The following is a 20,543-nucleotide window of genomic DNA, read 5'->3' as shown; positions in this document are numbered from 1 at the left end:
GGGACTCAAACTTGCATCCATCGCCTCACTTGGCCCGCTATTCCACTGTGACACCCACATGGGACATTGCCTCTTCCCCACATCACCACTTGTGTTTACACCCTAGAGGACTCTCAACTTTCAAATATTAGTACAGCGGCAGTGCAGATCTCAAATAAATAAATAACTAGGGATATAATGATTAGCAATTCTCTTGACAGCTGCATGAATCATTGATGTTCATTTTCACTTCCAGGATAACATTTTTGCAGTAGCTAGGATTTTTCGAAACTTTTCAAGCACCTACAACTTGTTTTCCCCATGCACAGAAGTCTCCAAAAGTCACAATTCAAGTTCATCTTTCACAATTTTTCATTTGGAAGGATATAAGTTTATCAATTCCGTTCTGAATACCACTGTCGTACTACTGATAGGTGTCACATTTGAGAGAAAAGTCATGAAAACATCCACACAAGTGAGCGCATTTTCGCTGATACTGAGTTAATGTGGCTGCAGGTCTTTTTTCAATCAAACTTAGGACTGGTTGCTTGTGGGTTAGCAACATACAGTTAAGTGTGTGTGTGTGTGTGGTAGAGGCAGGGGGTAGGCTGTTCAGAGTTTAAAAGCGGAAGAGGAGTCGGTGCAGATCCAGTATTGAAGTCGGGAAAGCCACTGGCACTTTGTGTTCAAACATTTGAGAGGACCAAGTTGCCTCGCTGCAGCGCCCGGGTAGCAAGATTCCTCCTCTTCCAGTTTTTCCTGACTTTGAGGAATTTTGCGGTGAACAAACTCCCAGCGCTCCGCTTACAAGGCCCGCACCCTCATGGCAGATACCTGCTCAGCAAAAATACAAGGAGAAAGAGAACTTTCTGGCATTTCAAGAGATTGTACAAACACTCGTCACACTACGGCCTGCGGGCTACATACCGCTCACATGTTCTTTAATTTGGTCTATATCAAAACTTGACATTATCAAACATCCTGTATTTTATTATTATTATTTTTATCTTAATGTCTCCTTTTCTACAATTGGTTAATTAAAATGCCACCAGTTAGCCTGTTTAGGGTCTCGGGGAGCTGGTGTCAGTCCCATCTTATTAAATGTGTTTATTAATTATTTATTCATTCATTCAGCTCGAAATTGCTTAATTTATGAATTCTAAATAGTGAAACACAATAACAGCAAAAATAAACTATTTACATATACATTAATTTTTTGTTTTTATTAGATAAAAGTTAGTTGAGAGGTTAACACATCCGGCCATTGAAGATTCTAGATCCAAGGTCACAAACATGGTCCAAGTGAGCACTGAGTAGCTATTCTAAAAATAGCTCATCTGTGACAGGACAATGTGATTTCCTTGCAACGTTGTAGAAGTGCTATAAACAATTGTGTTGCATATTGATATTAAAAAAATAATTTTAAATCATTATTGCAAGAAATAATTAACATGATCAGTCTCTAGCAAAGATAATATAATTCAAAGTAATTTGAGCAAATTTGTTCTTCAGGATTATGTATTAAACTGATAGCCCTTCACTTAAATAAGGATCCAAGATGTTCTCAGTTTCAAAAAGGTCGATGACCCCTGCTCTGAATTGTCCGTAAGAGAATGTGTTATATAAATTTCCTAAGATTGACTGAAGATTAGTCAAGGGTGTGCCAAGCATCTCGCTCAAAGTCAGCTGGGATAGACTCCAAGTCACCAGCAACCCTAATGAAGTGCTATAGAAAAGAAAAGAAAAATGAATGGAAATGCCATTAATCATTTCTGGCCTCTACACTCTATAATCTTGTACTTAACAAAAACAGCGTTATTAAATCAAATGTAAAGAATGAATGCTTCTGGTGTACCCTTCTTGGACACTGGGAGGCAGTATAACGCAATCATGCACACACAAATAAAGAATATTGATTCGACTTCAACTGTGAGTCAATAATATCCTGTAATATTAGTCATTTTTCGTAGAGGATAAAGCTATACATGTGAGTATTGTTATCTATCTACAAGGAAGTGTCCCTTGTTCGTTGCTTCTAAAACTGCACCTATTGATGCTAACTGTTAGCATATGTTACAGTGGTTTTGCATTTGTTAGCATTATGCTAAGCGGACTTTCCCAAAGCTATTGCTTTAAATACACAATAACAAAGTCTTTTAATTCTTTGTTTTATGTTGAGGTGGACAGTAGACTTGGCTTGAAGCCTCTTTTTAATTAATTGTATACCGCAGGCACAGCTCCAGGATTTTATCTCTCCTGGGACTAACGGGGGGTTAGTGATACATAGATAGGGAGGGGGCTGAGAAATTAATTTATAATAATTATTATACAGTATAATATAAAAGTGAACATTTTAGAATCTCAAATACAATGCTGGAGGGCCTTAACACGGGCTACACAGGGCTAACCCCCATGTAGCGCCAACCCTGGTTCACTGCCACCGTACAGCGCTCGTATCCCAAGTTTCTGCTCGCAAATCAAAGCAAAACAAAAACAAAAAAACATCCCAATGACAGCTCGTATCTTGAAAAAGTTGGGTCACTCTTATTTCAACGTGCCATTATAGTGTGCGTCCAAAAATGGTGAACAAACAAGGGTCTCATGCAAGTTGAGAGAAAAGGTGGAAATGAGGTGTGTTAAAAGACAACAAAAGATTGGTGCAGGCAGTGTCTAGATGTAGAGTGACGGTGAGACACGATAAGGAAAAAAATAAACGGAAAAAAACGACACCTCTCGTAGAGGGCCTCAGGCAACATGTAGCATTAATTGCTGCCTCCACAGAGCCTGCAGACTCCACACAGTAGCGAAGGCTTGCATCAAAGACATCGCACACTGAACTTTATGAAATTTTTATTCAATGTGTTCACTTCTCTTCCTTTTTTCCTGCCTTTCTTCCTTTTTCCTACCTTGCCCCCTCCCCCCCTTCTCAATTTTTAGCCCAGCCACCAAACAGACAAGAAAGACTTCTGGCTGCCATGTTTTTCGGCTCCACTTCCTTCCTGCCCAGGAGCACTGGAGTATCTCGTTAGTTCTCTCACAGCTAACGTCTCCCCTCGATCTGCCGAGAGCAAAACTAGAAAGGGGGGCTACATCAAGAAGTTTGGCGGGTGAGATCCTCTGCAGAGCTAGGTGAGAAAGTGTAATATCATTTAGCTAAGATAATTGCACCGAATAGAATAGAGATGAGAGGGTTTCCTCTCCCCATAGACAACAAACACCAAAGGGCTGAAGTTGCATCATAAGTTTAGCACAACTGCGTGCAATAAATACAATGCAACATATTTGTTGGTGTGACAGCACTGCCATGAGTTTTGCTGTCTTGTCTGATGCAGTTAGTCTGGAAGGCTGAATTTGTATGATTTTGACTTTTGACCCTGCTGCGTTGGATTTGAAATTATCAAGGTGTGTTTGAAGATTAATATAAAAAATACTATTATTCAATGCATATAAGGAAATGGAAATCGCTACCAAATTGAGGGTAAACCCTGAAAATACTTCACCAGCCCTTCACAATTTACTGTCTGCTTGTGGCCTTTAAGTGAAAGGTGTACTCTGGGCTGAGATTAGGCAATTTACTTTGCCATTTAAGAATACAGATTATCTAATTTCTTGGGTGGTTAAATGGGGGGAAAAAATGTGCAAACTATTTTGTGCATTTTACTTTCAGATTCACACTGTTCATACACAAACATCAAAGCACATTGCAGGCACACTAAACATTTTACAATTTGTGCCCAATTTAATTTATTAGTGATTTATTACATTTTAGATTTAACCCAACCACAATGAATTAGATATGCTGTCCAGCCACTACATTATGAGAATCCATTGAATATTCAACTGCGACTTCACTAACATGCTTAACGTTGTGTCTATTATTGTGCTTGTCGTTCGCACTGATGCAACCTACTGAGATCTACGCAATGGTGGAATCACAATATTAGACACTCTATTATCGGTACATTTCTACACTTTAGTTTTTTAAATGCCTGTCAAGCCTGAGCTTTAAATACCCTTGTAGATTTTTTTTTTTTGTATATTGAAAATATTTGAAGTGGTCAACAATCCAAGTCAATAAATACACAAAGCTCTACAGCTACTTCATCTGGGTTTATTGTGCAGTGCGACTTGATAGATTTGTTCATTATACAAGCAATTGGAAAACAATGTTGTATACCAAAGAAAAGACAAATACATTGGACACAGAAACAGATATCAGGTGACATTAAACTTACATTGTGTTAACAATCTGCTGCCACTTAGGCCTATAGGGAAGCACAAGACTGGCCTGTTGTTTATTTGAAATTTTCCAGAACAGTCAGCAGTAATGAAGTGTGAACCAAGCAACTACGGCTATAAAAAAAAAAAGGAGAAAAAAGGAACAGTTAGGATATATTTTTGTTATTCTGCCAGACCAGTAACTGCACATGTATGTTGCAGTCAGACTACTTCATGATAATTCATTTCAAGAGCAGCAGTAGAGCACATTTATTTATGGTAGTACAGAATCAACTGTCCACTGGCCTGTTAGAGTAGGACGCTACTGCCCTCCAGTGGTCAAAACACATGCACAAAGATGCGCCACATGAAAATCGATCACCAAGGTGGCTGCCAATACGGCACACTTGCATCAAGTTGGTCGAGTGAACCATTAGCCCTATGATTTTGGAACTGAGGAAAAACATCTACCAACTAGCACAAAGACAAGGGAGAAATGTTCAAAGAAAACATCTGTGAGTTTGACCCTCTCGTTTTCTTTCCAGCACACACCCATTACACACAAAAGTGCTTAAAAAAAGGAATATATAAAATAAAGAAAATAAGACCCTCGCACTACCCTCAGTGTGCAATTCCCATAAATTATTAATGTTAACTCTTCAGTAAAGTCAGGTTTGCAGGCAAGTTAGCCATTTACAGGTAGTACCCTACCCTTGTATTGACAAGGAATGTGATTTGCAAATCGTTGGTTCAATGACACTTTGGTGAACTGCTCTATTGGTCAGTCAGTATTCAATCAATAGGCTGCACTGGATTGGGAGATATGAGACGATGACACTAGCAACACACCTAAATCAGAAAATATGCTCTTGGACGGAGGTGGGCATTCCGTCAATCAGGCAATGACGGGTTTTCAGTCCGTCAATGTACAAACCCAATTCCAAAAAAGTTGGGACACTATAAAAATTGTGGAAAAAACTGATTGCAATTATGTGGAAGTGCCAAATTGTTTACATTGTATTCAGAATAGAACAGGTCAAAAGTTTAAAGTAAGAAAATGTATAATTTTAAGGGAAAACTATGTTGATTTTAAATCCTACGGTGTCAACAAATCTATAAAAAAAAAAAAGTTGGGACAAGGCCATTTTCACCACAGAGAGGCATCGTCTTGGGCTTTCTTTGTTGCACCTTCCCCTTTATGATGCGCCAAATGTGCTCTATAAATGAAGGAAGTGGACTGCAGGCTGGCCATTTCAATACCCGGATCCTTTTCCTACGCAGCCATTATGTTGACATTGGTGCTTCACGTGGTTGAAAAATGCAAGATCTTCTCTGAAAGTGATGCCTGGATGGGAGCATATGTTGTTCTCGAATCTGAATATACCTTTCTGCATTGACAATGCCTTTCCAGATGTGGAAGCTGCCCATGCCACACGCATTCATGCCACCCTGTACCATCACAGATGCAGGCTTATAAACGGAGTGCTGATAACAACTTGGGTTGTCCTTGTCCTCTTTAGTCAGTATGATATAGCGCCCCAGTTTTCCACAAAGAACTTTGAATCGTGATTCGGCTAACCACAAAACAGGTTTCCATTTTGCCACACTCCCTTTTAAATAACTGGCCCAGAGAAACGCCTGCGCTTCTTGGTATGCTTTAGAAATGGCTTCTTCTTTGTACTGTAGAGTTTCATCTGGCAACGGCGGCTGGCACGGAGGATTGTGTTCACCCACAATGTTTTCTGGAAGTATTGCTGAGTCCTTTCTGTGATTTCCCTTACAGTAAGCGTTCCTGTTTGCGGTGCAGTGCCGTTTAAGGGTCCGAAGATCATGGGCATCCAGTGTGATTTTTCGGTCTTGACACACAAGAGATTGTTTCAGATTCTCTGAATCTTTGGATGATGTTATGCACTGTCGGTGATGATTACTTCAACCTTTTTTTGCAATTTTTCGCTGCTAAACACCTTTCTGGTATTTCTCCACTATCTTTCTGTGCAACATTGGAGGAACTGGTGATTCTCTACTCATCTTCGCTTCTGAGAGACACTGCCACTCCGAGAAGCTCTTTTTATACTCCAATCAAGTTGCCAATGGACCTCATTAGTGGTAACTGGTCTTCCAGCTATTTTTTTATAAGTGCAATTGACTTTTCCAGCCTCTTATTGCTACCTGTCCCAACTTTTTTTTAGATTTGTTGGCACCATGACATTTACAATTAACATATTGTTCCCTTAAAATTATACATTTTCTCAGTCTAAACTTTTGACCTTTCATCTGTGTTCTATTCCGAACAAAATATTGAAATTTGGCACTTCCACATAATTGCATTCAGTTTTTATTTACAATCTGTAGTGTCCCAACTTTTTGGGAATTGGGTTTGTAATTGTCAATCCGTCCATGACAGACGTCCCATTTTGGTGACGAATGACTGACAGAAAATTGATGGATGTCCACTTCGAATGACGGAAACAATGACGGACGCTCATTTTGCTGAGCAATTGATGAAAACTGGATTGACGGTTCGGCTTGATATTTTGACAGATTGATGATGGCTGAAGGGTGTCCCGACTGTTGACGATTGCCCAATGACAGGCGCTCAAAATTCATAGACGTGCCCACCTCTACTCTTCAAGTGTGTTGCACGGTTTATTACTGTCATAATAAACCTCGAAAGTCATGGGTACAATCTCTTGAGAAACTCAGTTAGCCAGCCACCATTTTCATGACCATACTCTGCCTTCTCAAGATATCACATTGCAATCCTCCTCTTTGTCGCTTTCACGCTTTTTCCAGATTCTTCTTCTTCACACTTCAGTTGTCCAGAAGGGAGCGCTGTAAAGCCTCCTGGATCATCGTGTGCTCGTCTGTAGAGTAATCCTGCGCAAAAAGTGATAAAGAATGTTATTTTTTATTGGAGTCGACTTACTCACTGGCTCTGTGACAGCAGCAACTTACAACAAAGGTATCATATGAAAATGTGTGTCTAATCTTCAGGTGTTGGAAGAAGTCGGTACTCCGGTAGTTTGGGTCCCCCCACGGCATGGAGGCACAGATGGGGCAAACCTAGACCAACGGAGATGGATGATAAAATTGCGTTTCGGCCATGATTAAGTCGCAGTTCTAAGTGGTGAAAAGGGCTTCTCACCACTTGCCGTGCATCGCGGGCATGTTGGGTAGTGCAGTGCTCAACCAGGCCATCTTGATCAAGGTTCTGGCAGTTGCAGTACGGACAGGTAAAAGTGTAACGATTTGGCACTGGACTGTAAAGATACAAACAACAAGCTGCTTTTTGTTCGTTTTGAATCTCATTGCAGTTTCTCAGAGGTGTCATCACATTGAACTTAAAATTTAGAGCCACCATAGACAAAATAATTACATTGGTGCTTTCAGATGTGCGTGATCCGACTGTTGAGTTTGGCCAATTTGTTTTTTTTACGCTTTAGCTGGTGAGCCAACATTTGAGACACAAACTTTTTATGGTAAACGATTCATTTAAAATATTTATGCTTTTCATTGCCAATCCCAATTGAAGTTTACTGCCAAACTACGCATTAAAAAAAGTATGTGTTTCGCCGTATGTGTACGTCAGCATCTGTGTTGTGGCGATACAAGTTACAACCCTTAAACTAACGTATATTTGAATACAAAGCAGCATCACATGTAGAGAGATAATATAATAATACTCACAGGAATATTATTTATCCTCTGTGAAAAGTTAGTAAAATTACTGCTGAGAAGCTAAGACCACCCATGTGAAGTATATCCGTATGCTTATGCACCCAAAATCTGTTTGCTATTGACATTCACATTAACGAGCGAGTAGCGAATGAACTCGAATCGGTTACTTATTGTACTTATACCGAAAAACTGCTTCATAGTCCAACAAATGAAACATTCACTTTGATCAAAATGATACATGAATTGCACTTATTTATCTACACCATATGGTGTCCAAAGCACTTTACAGTGCCTCATTCAGACGTATCTATGTATTTAACTAACGGTTCGTTGAGCAGTGTCACCCTACGGAAAGGTTTTCCTTTTAATTTAAAATAGCTTACTTCAACTTCCAGGGTCCCTCATCGTATCATACACTGGCCAACGGTAGAATACAGGCTTTTTTTCTTGCTTTGGTCTAGTAAATCCATTTGTATTGTGTCATGCCAGCTAGCTAGCTAGCGCTAAGCTAACCTGGTCCAAGCGGTCAAGCCCTTCGTATGCTGCTGTGACGCGAGAAAACAACAGTGAAGTAACAGCATAGCTGGGCTTTCATGGCTGTCTGCTTAAAAGTTGAATTTAATGCTGGACAATACACAGACAAGCAATTTTTTGGGTTCGAAGGCAGCGCGCTTATCTCAATGCGCATGTTGCCACTCCCTCATACATACGTCACATACGGTGAGTGTGCATAACACGAATAATGTTATGAACCGTTCTGACTCGAATCTGAGAATTCTGATTCTGTGTTTGTTTTTAACAGCCAAATTGCATCTCTATTCGAGTCACCACCGATTCTTGCAGTCCTCGTCATTACTGTATGTTTTTTTATGAAGTACAATATTATACAGCAATATTTTTCTTTTATTGCTTTCATCATTAGATATCGGAAATAGAGCACATCAGTGGGACCATTACATGAATAAGCATAACAATATGTTCTTTTTGTACTTTCTGTACAAACAGGTTTGTTTCTCGAAAGAGTCCTCGCATAACTCTACCTTTGTAACAAACGTTCAGTATTTGCCTCACGGCGGTGTTGAATCTCTAATTTGCCCCAATGAGGGCAATTTGTTTGTGATTGGCTACTGACAATTCAGACCTTATGTCACAAGTCAAAATGGCGGTCGACTCGGTGAAATAACGCTCTCCACTCATTGAAAAGCATTGGGACTTTGAATCCTTGGAATTTGATTTGTGAGCATTATTTTTGATTACAAAATGTGATGAAATGTCATTTGACAATTATTATAACAATCTGCCTAATCTGCCTGGTTTGTATGATAGTGACAGACAAAAGCAATGCAATACACTGTTTGTTTTAATCGTATTAAGGAAGCATTTACATTGCGCTGTATTGGGGAAATATCAGAAATGCCCGGATGTTCATTATTGTTAATAGTTAATCCCATACACCTTGCAGAAGACACTGCAAGTGGTATTTGAGAGAGTTATTGACCTGATGATAGTAGGCTGGCTCTGGGCAGTGGTCCTAACTCCTTCCTCAATGTACTCCTGGTATTTTGGGCAAGCACTTGTGTGGAGTCTCATCTGAGAAAGGCCAACCTAGAGAGGAACACATTAATAACCAATCTTTAAGATAGACAGTTGAAAAAAATTATCGAAAAAATACCAAAATGGTGGGTTGCAGACAGCTAGCAATAGGTTGTCTGCATCCTCCATTTTTTTTTTTAAGAAGACACTACTGATGTTGCACTTTCCTAAAAAGAAAAAACAGTCCTAAGAGGTGGTGGTGTGGTCGTATTTTATGCAATTGTGATATTTAAATTTGACTACTATTCTTTTTTGTACATGCAGTTGTCAGCCTCAAGTTTCTTAACATGCAAGTGTGTGTATTTGTGTTAAAAATATATATTATATACAAATGTTTCAAAGACTTATTCTGATGCTTTTAAAGATGAATTCTGAACAATACTTACTGGTATCTTTTTATTGTTCTTAACTTATATAAAAGTGGGTTGAGGCTTGGCAACAACAGGAAAATGTGGGTTCCATTTGAGCCACTGCCCCAAAGGCACAAAACTTTTGAAATCAAATTGTCGCCATTCTTGATCACAAGTGTAAAAGGGTTCATTGTGGGTGAATGATTTACTTAGTTCTTTTGGTGAAGGGAACTTTCTCAAAACAGAGGTGCCACTGTCCTACCAGTAAGGCCATATTGAAAGCTTAAAGTCATAATTTAACCAAAGCATACCTGAGCTCCACACCCTTTGCAAGCTGCCACAGAAGATTGGATCAGGGCCTCAAGCTCCACAGCTTTCGTGCAATGGCCAAGCGCGGCCCGGCACACTGCACACGCGGGTTTCTGTGGACGCAAACATTTCTGCAAACAGCTCTGGCAGAACCTGAGGTGAAGAGAAACAGAAGGACAATTAAATAGGAGGACACACACACACACACACACACATAGTTTTTAAAGTGAATTTTGTCAAATTCCAATTCTCAACTTCCCTCTTAGATTACGATAGAACATAGATTTATGAAATGTTCTGATATCTCAGTCATTGGGAGACCTATCAAGCCAAACCCTGCTCAAAAGACGTAAAATTGAGAGTGTAGAATTTAGCGCCTTCGAGTGATGAACTTATAATTCATTTGTTTTTAAAACAAACTATTGAGTTCAATAGCATGCAAAAAATATGTTCAATCACATCAATGCACATTTTGTATATACTCGTAGGTCTAGTAATTGCTAATTATATTACATAGGTCACGCCGCGCCTTACAAGAGGCTGACATGCATGTTTTGCCGCCATCTTTCTGCTACGGATACTGTTAACGTAGTTAGCCTCTGGTGCTGTTTGTAGCTAGCGTCGGACCCAATGGGTCGACCGCCGCTTACCTTCCACAGCTGGGGCCTGCAGGTCGTCGTCACAGTCCCCCATGATTTGGGCTGCCGCAGCTTGTTGCCTTTACTAGCTTCTCGCGCTAGCTAACTCCCGCTAGTCGCCCTTGTGATTCGCTCCGGCTAACTCCTGCTTGCTTGGTCACTCGCCAGGGTTCTCCCCGTGATGCTAAATTGCGGTCACTCGCCTAAATGCTCGTTAGTTCACTCCAAATAATAATTGGCGGTAGGCTTGCGAAGTGTGGTCTCTCTCTGCAGTGCGTGCGTTACAAAATGCACAAACTTTGGCTATATCGTGCCATCCAGAACCATTGATAAGAGAGTTTGGCTAACTCTGTTTCAGCAGGGTAACAAGATGGCATCCATATATCATGTGACCAACAGTTGACCAATAACTACCCGTTACTCTATGCTGTCATTGGTCAACTGCTGGTCACATGACATATGGACGCCATCTTGTTACCCTGCTGAAACAGAGTTGGCCAAACTCTCTCTATCAACAGCTCTGGTGCCATGTAATGGTGAACTTTTACACACTATCCCTTTAATTAAGTACATCCCATATGCAACCTCAACAGCTGGTTTGGCAGTCGGTTCAACCAAAGAGCATCTTACTGACCAGATATCTCAGTTTCATCATCATTCTGTTCAATTTGTATATTATGATGAGGACATCAAAGGCACTTTATATTCACCAAACGCTTTTGCTTTTTTTAAATTTATTATTATTAAGTAATTATTCCTTTTGGACATGTTATAACAGCTTCCAACACAACATATACTCTGGACCTTACAATAAGCATAGGAGCCAGTTTCCTTTTTGTACACCCGACAAATAAATTTCATGGTGTAATCTGACAAGTCAAATTACAACTTCGGTAGCGAACAAACAATAGTGTTCGATGGCAAGGACTTGTGGTCTTTTGACCAGTTGACGTAGTCTACACAGTCGCGAAAAGGACTACAACTCCCATGCGGTTTTTTGATGTAAACAAACCTTATCCTGAGCAAACTAGCAGCGATTTTGCTAAATAACAAAGACGACGTAACAAAGAATAGACATATGATTTGGCCTGTTCATCTCCAACCCCCCCCAAAAAGATTAGAAAGACAAGGTTAAGTTAGTTATTTCCCTCATTGTTTACACCGTAGCATATAGGCGTGGGTTTATTTATTAAAAAAAATAACGAGGACGAAAGAAAAACATTCAACAGTAACGCACGTCAGAATCGATTGCGCTACAATGGTCTTCAAAGACAAATTAGAATGTTCCAACAAAAGTGTGACCAAGACGATCTGACGAGACGATTAAACAACCATTTTAAATCGGTTTCCTAAAACGACGCTTTGCTAATGGTAGACGATGTCAAAGGGAATCCGCTGTCAAATAGGGAGAAAAGTGCTTTACTGGTACTTACGTGTGGCCGCATTGTGTCGTGACGGGGCTGTCGAATATCTCGAGACACACAGGACAGAGAAACTCGGACACGTCGCTGTTGGCTTCAGAGATGTTTTTCTTGTGCTGTGTCGAGCTGAAGCCTCCGAGCATCGCCATTTCTTTTCTCTTCCCTGTGCTCGAGCGCCACCAACCACGTGATCCAGTCATATGAGCTCCTGTGCGGGGGCGGAGCCTATTGCTGTCGTCATAAATTCGGTTATATGATCTCACGCCAGCCAAGCCTATAATAAAAATAATGTTTTGTTTTATGTATATCGCTGTATCTGCATTTTTAATACGATGCAACATCTGTAACACTTGAGCGTGGGCTTGTTGATTGGTGGCTGTGACGTCAGCAAAGATGGGAAAAAAATAAAGGAACAAAGGGACTTTAGGATTGAACGTTGGCTGAAACGGGTTCTCATCTGTGCCTGGGCTTGAATAAATATATATTGATATAATGAATAATTGGCTCTTAGTGTAGCGTTAATTGTGTGGTCATCGGGGTCTTTTCGTGTATTAATTTATTTATTTTTTATGTATTTATTTATTTATTTTATTGTATTTTAGTATTTTATTGACTGTTTTGTTTTGTTTTTATAGTTGGTTTACTAGATTTTATATGTATGATATTATGGCATCTTTGGAAACGCTTGTTTAAAAAAATGTGCTATAGAAAAAAAAGTGGATTGGATTGAATATGTAATTACTTTAATTACTTTGTTACCATTAATGGGGTGAACTGCCTCTGTGATAGCTACCGAAGAGGCAGCCTGCCCTCAAAGCATCACGTGATATATGACGTATCCCAGTGGTACGCATGCGTACTCAGCTGATGGGAATTTCCAACAGCTGAGCAGGTTTCGCTTCACGCTAGCTACGGCTAGCACTTGTCAAAGGTAAGATATGCTGCTGGTGGTCTCTCGTTATGAGACATTGCGAGAGTCAATTGATGCCGAATTGAGTGTGATAATACAACTGCTGACTTTTACTGATGCTAAATTGCTCCATGACTTTAAACAAAATGCTATTTATTTGAAAGTGAATATTATCCTAGTCGCTAACGCTAAAACAGCTACGGTGAAATGGGCGTTCACTGATTTTGCTCGTATGTGGGGGCCCTTGCCACGCTCAACGTTGTCATTTGTGATCAATTTATGATGACGTGCGTGTCGCGGTGTCGGAATGGATGGAGCAATGGTTAGGAATGCGTAAAGGCGTAGTAAATACGCTAGCTTGTGATTTTTGGTTTGACTCGCTATTCACGTCCGTTTACGTTCGGTCGGTTTGTACTGGAATAACCTGAATTCCAATCCTTCGGACGATTAGATTAGATTGTACTATTCAGACGCAAATTGCGTGTAAATACCCCCTCTTGATTCTAAAAGAGGCAGACTGGTGCTGCCTTTTACTGCTAAGCATAATTATTTACAATCGTTATAGACACATTCCCACTAGCGCAAGACGAACGACAAATGTGCCTTTTAGTTCTCAAGCAAACTGCAATTGACTCATGTTGCCTTTGATGTGTTTACATGAAGTATATTATTTAATATCATATGAAAACATCCAGTTTTTGGTCCACACAGTTCCGTTTTGCTGTTAGATCTTTTGGCAAGCAGGAATGCATTTGAATATTTTAGAATTTGTTTTCATTATGGTTAGATTAAGATTCATCACAACAATCCAAATAAATGTAAATCCTATTGTCTTCTGTGTGTTTGTGTCAAAATGTTCCCGTCTCATTACAGCTTGTCGCTGGCTTGGGACAATCACACCATTGGGACTCTTGACTTGTTGAGTTCCAGTAACCTTGGATCACTGCACATGGGCTTTCAGCGGATAGACAACAACGTTTCTTTAACAGGCAGCAAAGCAAATGCCCATTCTGACCTCATCTAAAACAACATTGGCTTGTGTTTCAAGTCGGACTTTGAGCTACTGTCGGAGATGTCAGGAAGAAGACATCCGTGCAGCCTGCAGCTGAGCTACAACAATTGAAAGCGCCATCCCTTGTATAGAGGATATGCTGCTGAGTCTTGTTTCTCTTCTACTCCTCCCGCCACATTATCAACACTGAGTGTGTGCTGCTGCACACATTGAATTTTGGTGTGCCACAATGATGCTTCAAAGTGATGTCCTTGTGCAGATTATGAAAAGGGAGTGATGTGCTCTCCCAAAAGCAAACCGGCTGACTGTTAGTCTGCTGCATATAATGGATGCAAAGTTAAAAGAAGACTTGTTCCGGAGATATGTGGGGGCACTGGAGAGGCGCCTTCAAGATGGAGGGGAAAAATATGGGGTGGCAAACTCGCACGAAGGGGGCAATACGAGGCATAAGGACAGCGAGGCCCTACTTTCCACAGCTACTGCGCTGCTTGGGGCTTACCAGCCAGACCCAGGACAGCGTTTCCGCATGGTGCGCTTTTATGAAGTGGTGGAGGGTTCGCTTCGCTGCCAAAGAGGAGGCAACATCAGGAGCCTGGAGAGAGCTTTCCACACTCTGGAAACCATATGCACCAATCTCTTACTCTTCCCTTGGAAGAAAGAGTTCAAATGTATTAAGGTCAGTCCGTTATTATATAATGCATTTTTTAAATTAGTAACTAATTTCTAGAGTTGTGAAAATGAATGGATTGACATTAAATTAACTGAACTATTTTGATAGATTCATCATTAACTAATTTGCTCCCAAAAACGTATAATTTATAATAAAATAATTTTTATTTTAAATATTGCCATGGTCCCAAAAACGTAGTTTTTTTTATGCTAGAGCATACAGAAGGCTTTAAAGGAGCCTCTGACCCAAAGAGGTCGCTTAAAGCAATTGTAGTTATTACAAAAAAGGCCCGCAGGTGGTAGCAGAGTATAAGAGAGCAACCAAGGCCATGTTGCAACAAACTCTTCCCCAGTGTTTTCAACAGATTTGTGAATAATGATGAAACATAGCTATATAATGCTAATTGCTGCAAAATGGAAACGGATAGAAATATACTTTTTTTTTCCCAATGAAAGAAAGAGACTCTAAACTTTCTTTTTGTAGGTCCCATGTTTTTTTTAGCATTAGAACACAATATTCTCATGCAAAATGAGTCAAAAAATCCAGTATAACAGCCGGGAGCAAAGGAGCTTTAGTGAAAATGGCTTGGAGTGAATGAGTTAATAGCCATTGTATATCTGATTTCGTATTTGAAGCAAAAGCAGATGTTTGCGAATGGAACAATAGAAGACATTTTCAACCGTGCTTTTGCTTTGAAAAACAATGATCAATGTTACGGACCATATAAGTAACTGAATCATAATCAATTTCTTAAAAAAATAAAATACCGTCTTGATACCGGTATCGTCCCGACACCCGCCCATCCCTATTTATTTGCAGCCGTTGTATGTACTATAACCTGTAATTGACATGTAGTTGAATCTGAAGCAGCCACATAGAGCCTTTCGCATGAATTTGTAGCCAAGAAGTAGCTGTCATTTGCAAAAAAACGTTTCATTCCCTCTCGTGATATTGCTAAATTAGATTTTGTTTACTCATTAAGCATGACCAAATAAACAACAATAATCAGTTCATAACACTAATCAGTTATAAAATATTTCAAAAGTAATTTTAAAGATGTGGTTTATTGATGAAATATTTTTTTCTGCAAATATTCAAACGTCCGCGGCAATTTTAATTCATGAAATCTACAGGTCTCTTTTTCTACCCTCTTCCAGGCTTTCACTGGCCCTTATGTCTACCATCTGAAGTCTGCCATTCTTGATGCCGAGCTTCGATCTCTGATGCGCACAATCGGCTACACCTGTGAACATGATTCGCAGTTTTATTTCCAGGAGCATCCGGGAGGTTCGGCTCATCTCCGCCAGTTGGCTTTTGAGCTCTTCCTCGCCCAGGCCGAGTGTCGTCTCCTGGGAGAGGTGGTGGCTCTGGCCCGCGGTTCCGCTTCGGAATTAGAGGCCCTGGAACTCCGCCGGGGCTGCAGAGACGACGCGGCCGGCTGCGCCGAGGCGCTCCGTAGGCGCGACAGTCTCGGGGCAGATATGGCTCGCCTGTCTGTGCAGCCTCTCGATATCGAGAGGCCTCACGCTCACCACCTGAGGCGAGGTAGCCGACCGTCCAAGTCGGTCGACGTGACAGATGGGGCGGGTCACTGGCACGCAGCGGTTACAAAACCCATCCTGAAAGCCTCATTGAGTCTGAGGAAGGAGCCTCTCTTCGTGGACGCCGAGGAGGATATGAAGGATGAGATCATCAGGCCCAACACCTCGGCATCTCTTTTCTCCGTGGCGGCACCCCCTTCCTACAGCCCCATTGCCGATTTCTTCCCCACACAGTCGCCTCCCCCGGCTGACGCGTACACATCTTACCAACTTTCATCGCTGGATGAGATTGACTTGTACACGGAGAGGGGCGGCACCGGCGGGAGGCAAACGCCCTTGCGGCCTCCGTCCCGAGAACCGAGAGACGCGCGAGACGGCTGGATGCTCAAATCTCACGGCAGTGTGAAGTGTCAGGGCTGCGGGCTGGGGTGCTCCACCATGGCGTCCTGCCAGAGGTGCGACATGATCCTGTGCTCGGCGTGTCACGACGTCGAGCCCTCCCCGTGCTGTAGCTTGCAGGACTACCACCTCAAATCCACGCGGCCAATCGACGGCTACATTCCCGTCAAGGAGAAGCTCTCCGTCTACTCCAACACGCACTCCCACTCGCATCTCCACCCACACCCCCTCACCCTGACACACTCACACACTCACTCCCACCCTCACCCCCACCTGGTGGACAAACCTTTGTTATCCACCAAGCTGTTCCCAAGCAAGTCCGTTGCCTTGACGACGGCAAAAGGAGGCAGCAGCGAGCGCATAAGTTTGGGAGGATCGCGATGCGGCTTTTGCAACAAGCCGGGCGCGTCCCACACCTGCGTCAACTGCTCCAAGGTGTCATGTGACTCGTGCATGGGCTTGTATGGCAAGGACATGTGCACGCGAAAAAATCCCCAGCACATGTTTGTGCCCAACCATCAGCTCAACTTCAAATCGGGCACCATATCGCACATGGTGTACCGATGATCCAGGTAGACCGAGGTCTTGCTTCTCAGTTGTTGTTTTTTTTTGTCCCCACCTTTAAATGGCAGCATCGCCGCACACTGTTGCTAAAGCACTGCTGCCCTTTTCGCAACTCACAAACTGACAAGTCTTTTTGGAACTCCCTCACTGTTGGTAGGGCCACATTGTCTGCTTTAAGTTTTGGCCTTTTATCTAATGTACTACTTCTACGACGACATTTTGCCTTGCTACCTGCTCTTGACTAGTCATGTGATATTGTAGTGCTTATCCAGTCCTTCTACTTTTGTCCCATAAAAGAAAAACTTTGAGTTGAAAAGTTAAATTATTTCTAATTTAAAATGAAGTCCAGAATATCTACTTATAAGCTAAAAAAAAAAATCAAATACATATATATATATATATACATAAATATATATAAAATATATTGTGTGTGTGTTGTGTGCTGAAAAGACCTCCTGATCTTGCAGCATGAAAAAAAAAAGACTTAAAAAAAACCTTGAATAATAGTGACAAAAGATACACTGGATATTAGTAACAATAGTATATATTTTTAAATCTATATTCTGTAGAATAATGTGAGACTTTTAAATAGATTAAAAAAAAAATTGCCATTAAGGCAAGGTGGGAAGTACTGTATCTCAAAGGGACTTTTTGAGACAATGATCAGATGCCATATTCTATTTATCAAGTCATGCCTTGTAAATGACCCCTGCCACGTCCCTCTACGGTTTCCAGCTGGCGGATGATTTGATGCTGCTGTTGACTTGAGAGGTTGTGACATTGTGAGATGTTGACTCCTTTCTAGTGGACCAGCTTGTTCGTGTGTGCGCGTGCGCGTGCTTTGATCCCATCCAAGCCGTATTTCAAATCTCAGAACCTCTGTGGTCCAGGATGCTGCAGTCCCCCCTCGCTAGATCAGAGGTTCTCTGTCAAGTCTCAGGTGGAGTCACAGCAAGTGTCTGGGCCACAAATCAAATGCATGCAGATTCTCCTCAAGCATATGAATCTTGTTTGTTCGAAAGAGTACATAATGTGAAAGTGTTTTTCTGTCATGCTTTCTGTCTACCTCAAAGCGCTCCAGCCAGTGTGACTTTCCAGACTTTGAATCTTCTGAAACGTTGAATTTGTTGTTCCCCCACATATCCCGAGCAAACTGTCCAATAGGAGACCATTAGAGTGCACAGTTTTCATTCCGATCCAACATTCTTCCTGCATCTATCCCAGTCAGTCATGTAAATGTAATGTTGTAGAAGAGGCTTTGTGATGCTTCAGATGTCACGTGGTCGAAAGTTGAAGGATGATTGTTTTTAGAGCAGGGTTCGATGGATGTTCACATCCATTATAGCTCAGAACGTTGTGCACTCGAGAACAAATCACCAATGACGGCATGTTAAGTTAAATGTGATTTAAACCGTTCCGTGCATTTAATTATTTTTTTTTTTTAAGGGCGTGAAGGCTCCTGCAAATGCAGATTTGTAGAGGAGAGAGGAGACCATCACATGAAGGAACTTAAGTTAAAAAAAAAAAAAAACACAACCTAAAAACAGTGTAACCACCCCCACACCTGAAATATGTCGAATTGATATGCTATCAACTTACACTACATATTAACCATCACTTAATTGCTGCTGCTGCTCTACACTGGAGGGGGGAAAACGTCACTTGAGGGGCATTTGAGTTTGTTTACAGTTGATGGTAAAGGAAGCTCTCTCTCTCTCTCTCTCTCTCTCTCTCTCTCTCTCTCTCTCTCTCTCTCTCTCTCTCTCTCTCTCTCTCTCTCTCTCTCTCTCTCTCTCTCTCTTACTCCATGTGGAGTCTGTCGTGACGAAGCTGCAGTTGGATGTGTTGCTTCGATGGCAACATATACACCCACACTAATGTGAAATACAATTTTGTATATGTTGGTTACACCTGCTGGATTTTTTCCCCTCATGGCCTGTATAGTGTCCCGCGCCCATTTAAAATCATTACTGTTGACTCGTGAGCAGGAATCTAAGCATATTATAGCATCACAAATATGTTCTAACGGTTGTATGTTTCTGCCAGTCGTTGCAAGTATGAGTAAGTTTAGTGCGATGGTTTGTGCTCAGATGCATCAGTGTGGATTTGCCGTTGCACGCCGCGCCACACACTGAGGTGATTCCAATGAAGTGATTTCCTTCCAAAAAGCCTTTTTGTAAAGTTTAGTTTCCACTTTTAATGCAGTGTTTTTAGTGGTGAATGCAGTCTATATGTTGAATGTTTATTTTGGCACTCCGCATGTTCTGTTAATTAATTTGCCTTACAATCATATCTGCCATACTGTAAAGTAATTAGGCTATAGTACTGACTTTTCTGTACTTAAACGGAAATGCCCGCAAATGTGGCTTCATCAACACAGATGTTTCGGAGAAGGCTGGTGGTCGTTCACTCTTGATGTTACTAATGAGTCAAGTGTGATTTATGAAGACTTAAGTTAACCCAAAGGCCATAGTTTGGGTTTAGGGCACGTTTGATCAAATACACTGGGTGTTTACTTATTTATTTTAAGAACTGGAGTTTTCTGTTTTTATTTTTCCTATAAAAAATAATTCATATTTGAGATTTATTTAAGAACAAATCTCCAGTTATCAGCTTAGACAAACTTGTTTATCACTGATGTCTCCACTGACCTTAGGAGATGTGCAATCTTTTTATTTATTTATTTTTTATCTACCACAGCCTTTTAAATTCTTGACATATGCACACACATGCGTATTTAGTTGTTCAACTCTTGTCATTGTGAGTCATACCAGCAGCAGAGGTGACTTTTTGAAGTATTGCAAGCGTGATATTGCCAAATGAAGAACAAACGATAAAAGGTTGAAACCCTGCGGTCTGCCCTGGATGTTTTGTCATTGTTCCATTCAGTAAATGATGTGCTTTTGCTAAAGTGTAGACATGAAACCTTTTCATAGAGAACCAATCAATGTCCATAAGCGACCCAATTCTGAACAGCAAGACTGATCATTTAGGTCACTAAAGGGCTAAACAGTTTTCAGGGCCCCTACTGCGTTTGATGATGGAAAAGATCTATTTTACAGTTATCACAGGACATGAATTGCTGATGTTGGACAATTAAGATCTTTATTTTGTGGCGTGGGATATTGCAGTGGGTCGTTGGAACGCTGTTGGTTGGAGGTCAGCACTCCCTTTACCTCTCTGTGTGGTTGACTTAAAGAGAAGTGTGCTATTACCCATTCAAAAAAATAATATCTAGGAAAAGTTGATTAATTTCCATTC

At 41.1% G+C, this 20,543-nt stretch overlaps 2 protein-coding genes across 2 annotated transcripts; one reads left to right on the top strand and one right to left on the bottom strand.

The window, feature by feature from the left end:
- Nucleotides 1-4,070: 4,070 nt before the first annotated feature.
- On the bottom strand, nt 4,071-12,400 carry rnf114 (ring finger protein 114). The gene is made up of 6 exons (XM_086069551.1): nt 12,199-12,400; nt 10,130-10,280; nt 9,374-9,480; nt 7,343-7,457; nt 7,153-7,260; nt 4,071-7,074 (listed from the first exon to the last, which is right to left on the bottom strand). Exons 1-6 carry the CDS (start codon nt 12,384-12,386, stop codon nt 7,009-7,011), a joined length of 735 nt encoding a protein of 244 aa, XP_085925677.1. The 5' UTR covers nt 12,387-12,400; the 3' UTR covers nt 4,071-7,008.
- A 613-nt stretch (nt 12,401-13,013) lies between these two features.
- On the top strand, nt 13,014-17,665 carry spata2 (spermatogenesis associated 2). The gene is made up of 3 exons (XM_086069776.1): nt 13,014-13,117; nt 13,970-14,784; nt 15,936-17,665. Exons 2-3 carry the CDS (start codon nt 14,434-14,436, stop codon nt 17,283-17,285), a joined length of 1,701 nt encoding a protein of 566 aa, XP_085925902.1. The 5' UTR covers nt 13,014-13,117; nt 13,970-14,433; the 3' UTR covers nt 17,286-17,665.
- Nucleotides 17,666-20,543: the final 2,878 nt, after the last annotated feature.

The sequence above is a fragment of the Leptonotus elevatus genome, chromosome 2 (assembly GCF_054856555.1).
Source record: "Leptonotus elevatus isolate MCC_2025b chromosome 2, RoL_Lele_1.0, whole genome shotgun sequence".
NCBI lineage: Eukaryota > Metazoa > Chordata > Actinopteri > Syngnathiformes > Syngnathidae > Leptonotus > Leptonotus elevatus.
This window is presented reverse-complemented; position numbering and strand designations above follow the sequence as displayed.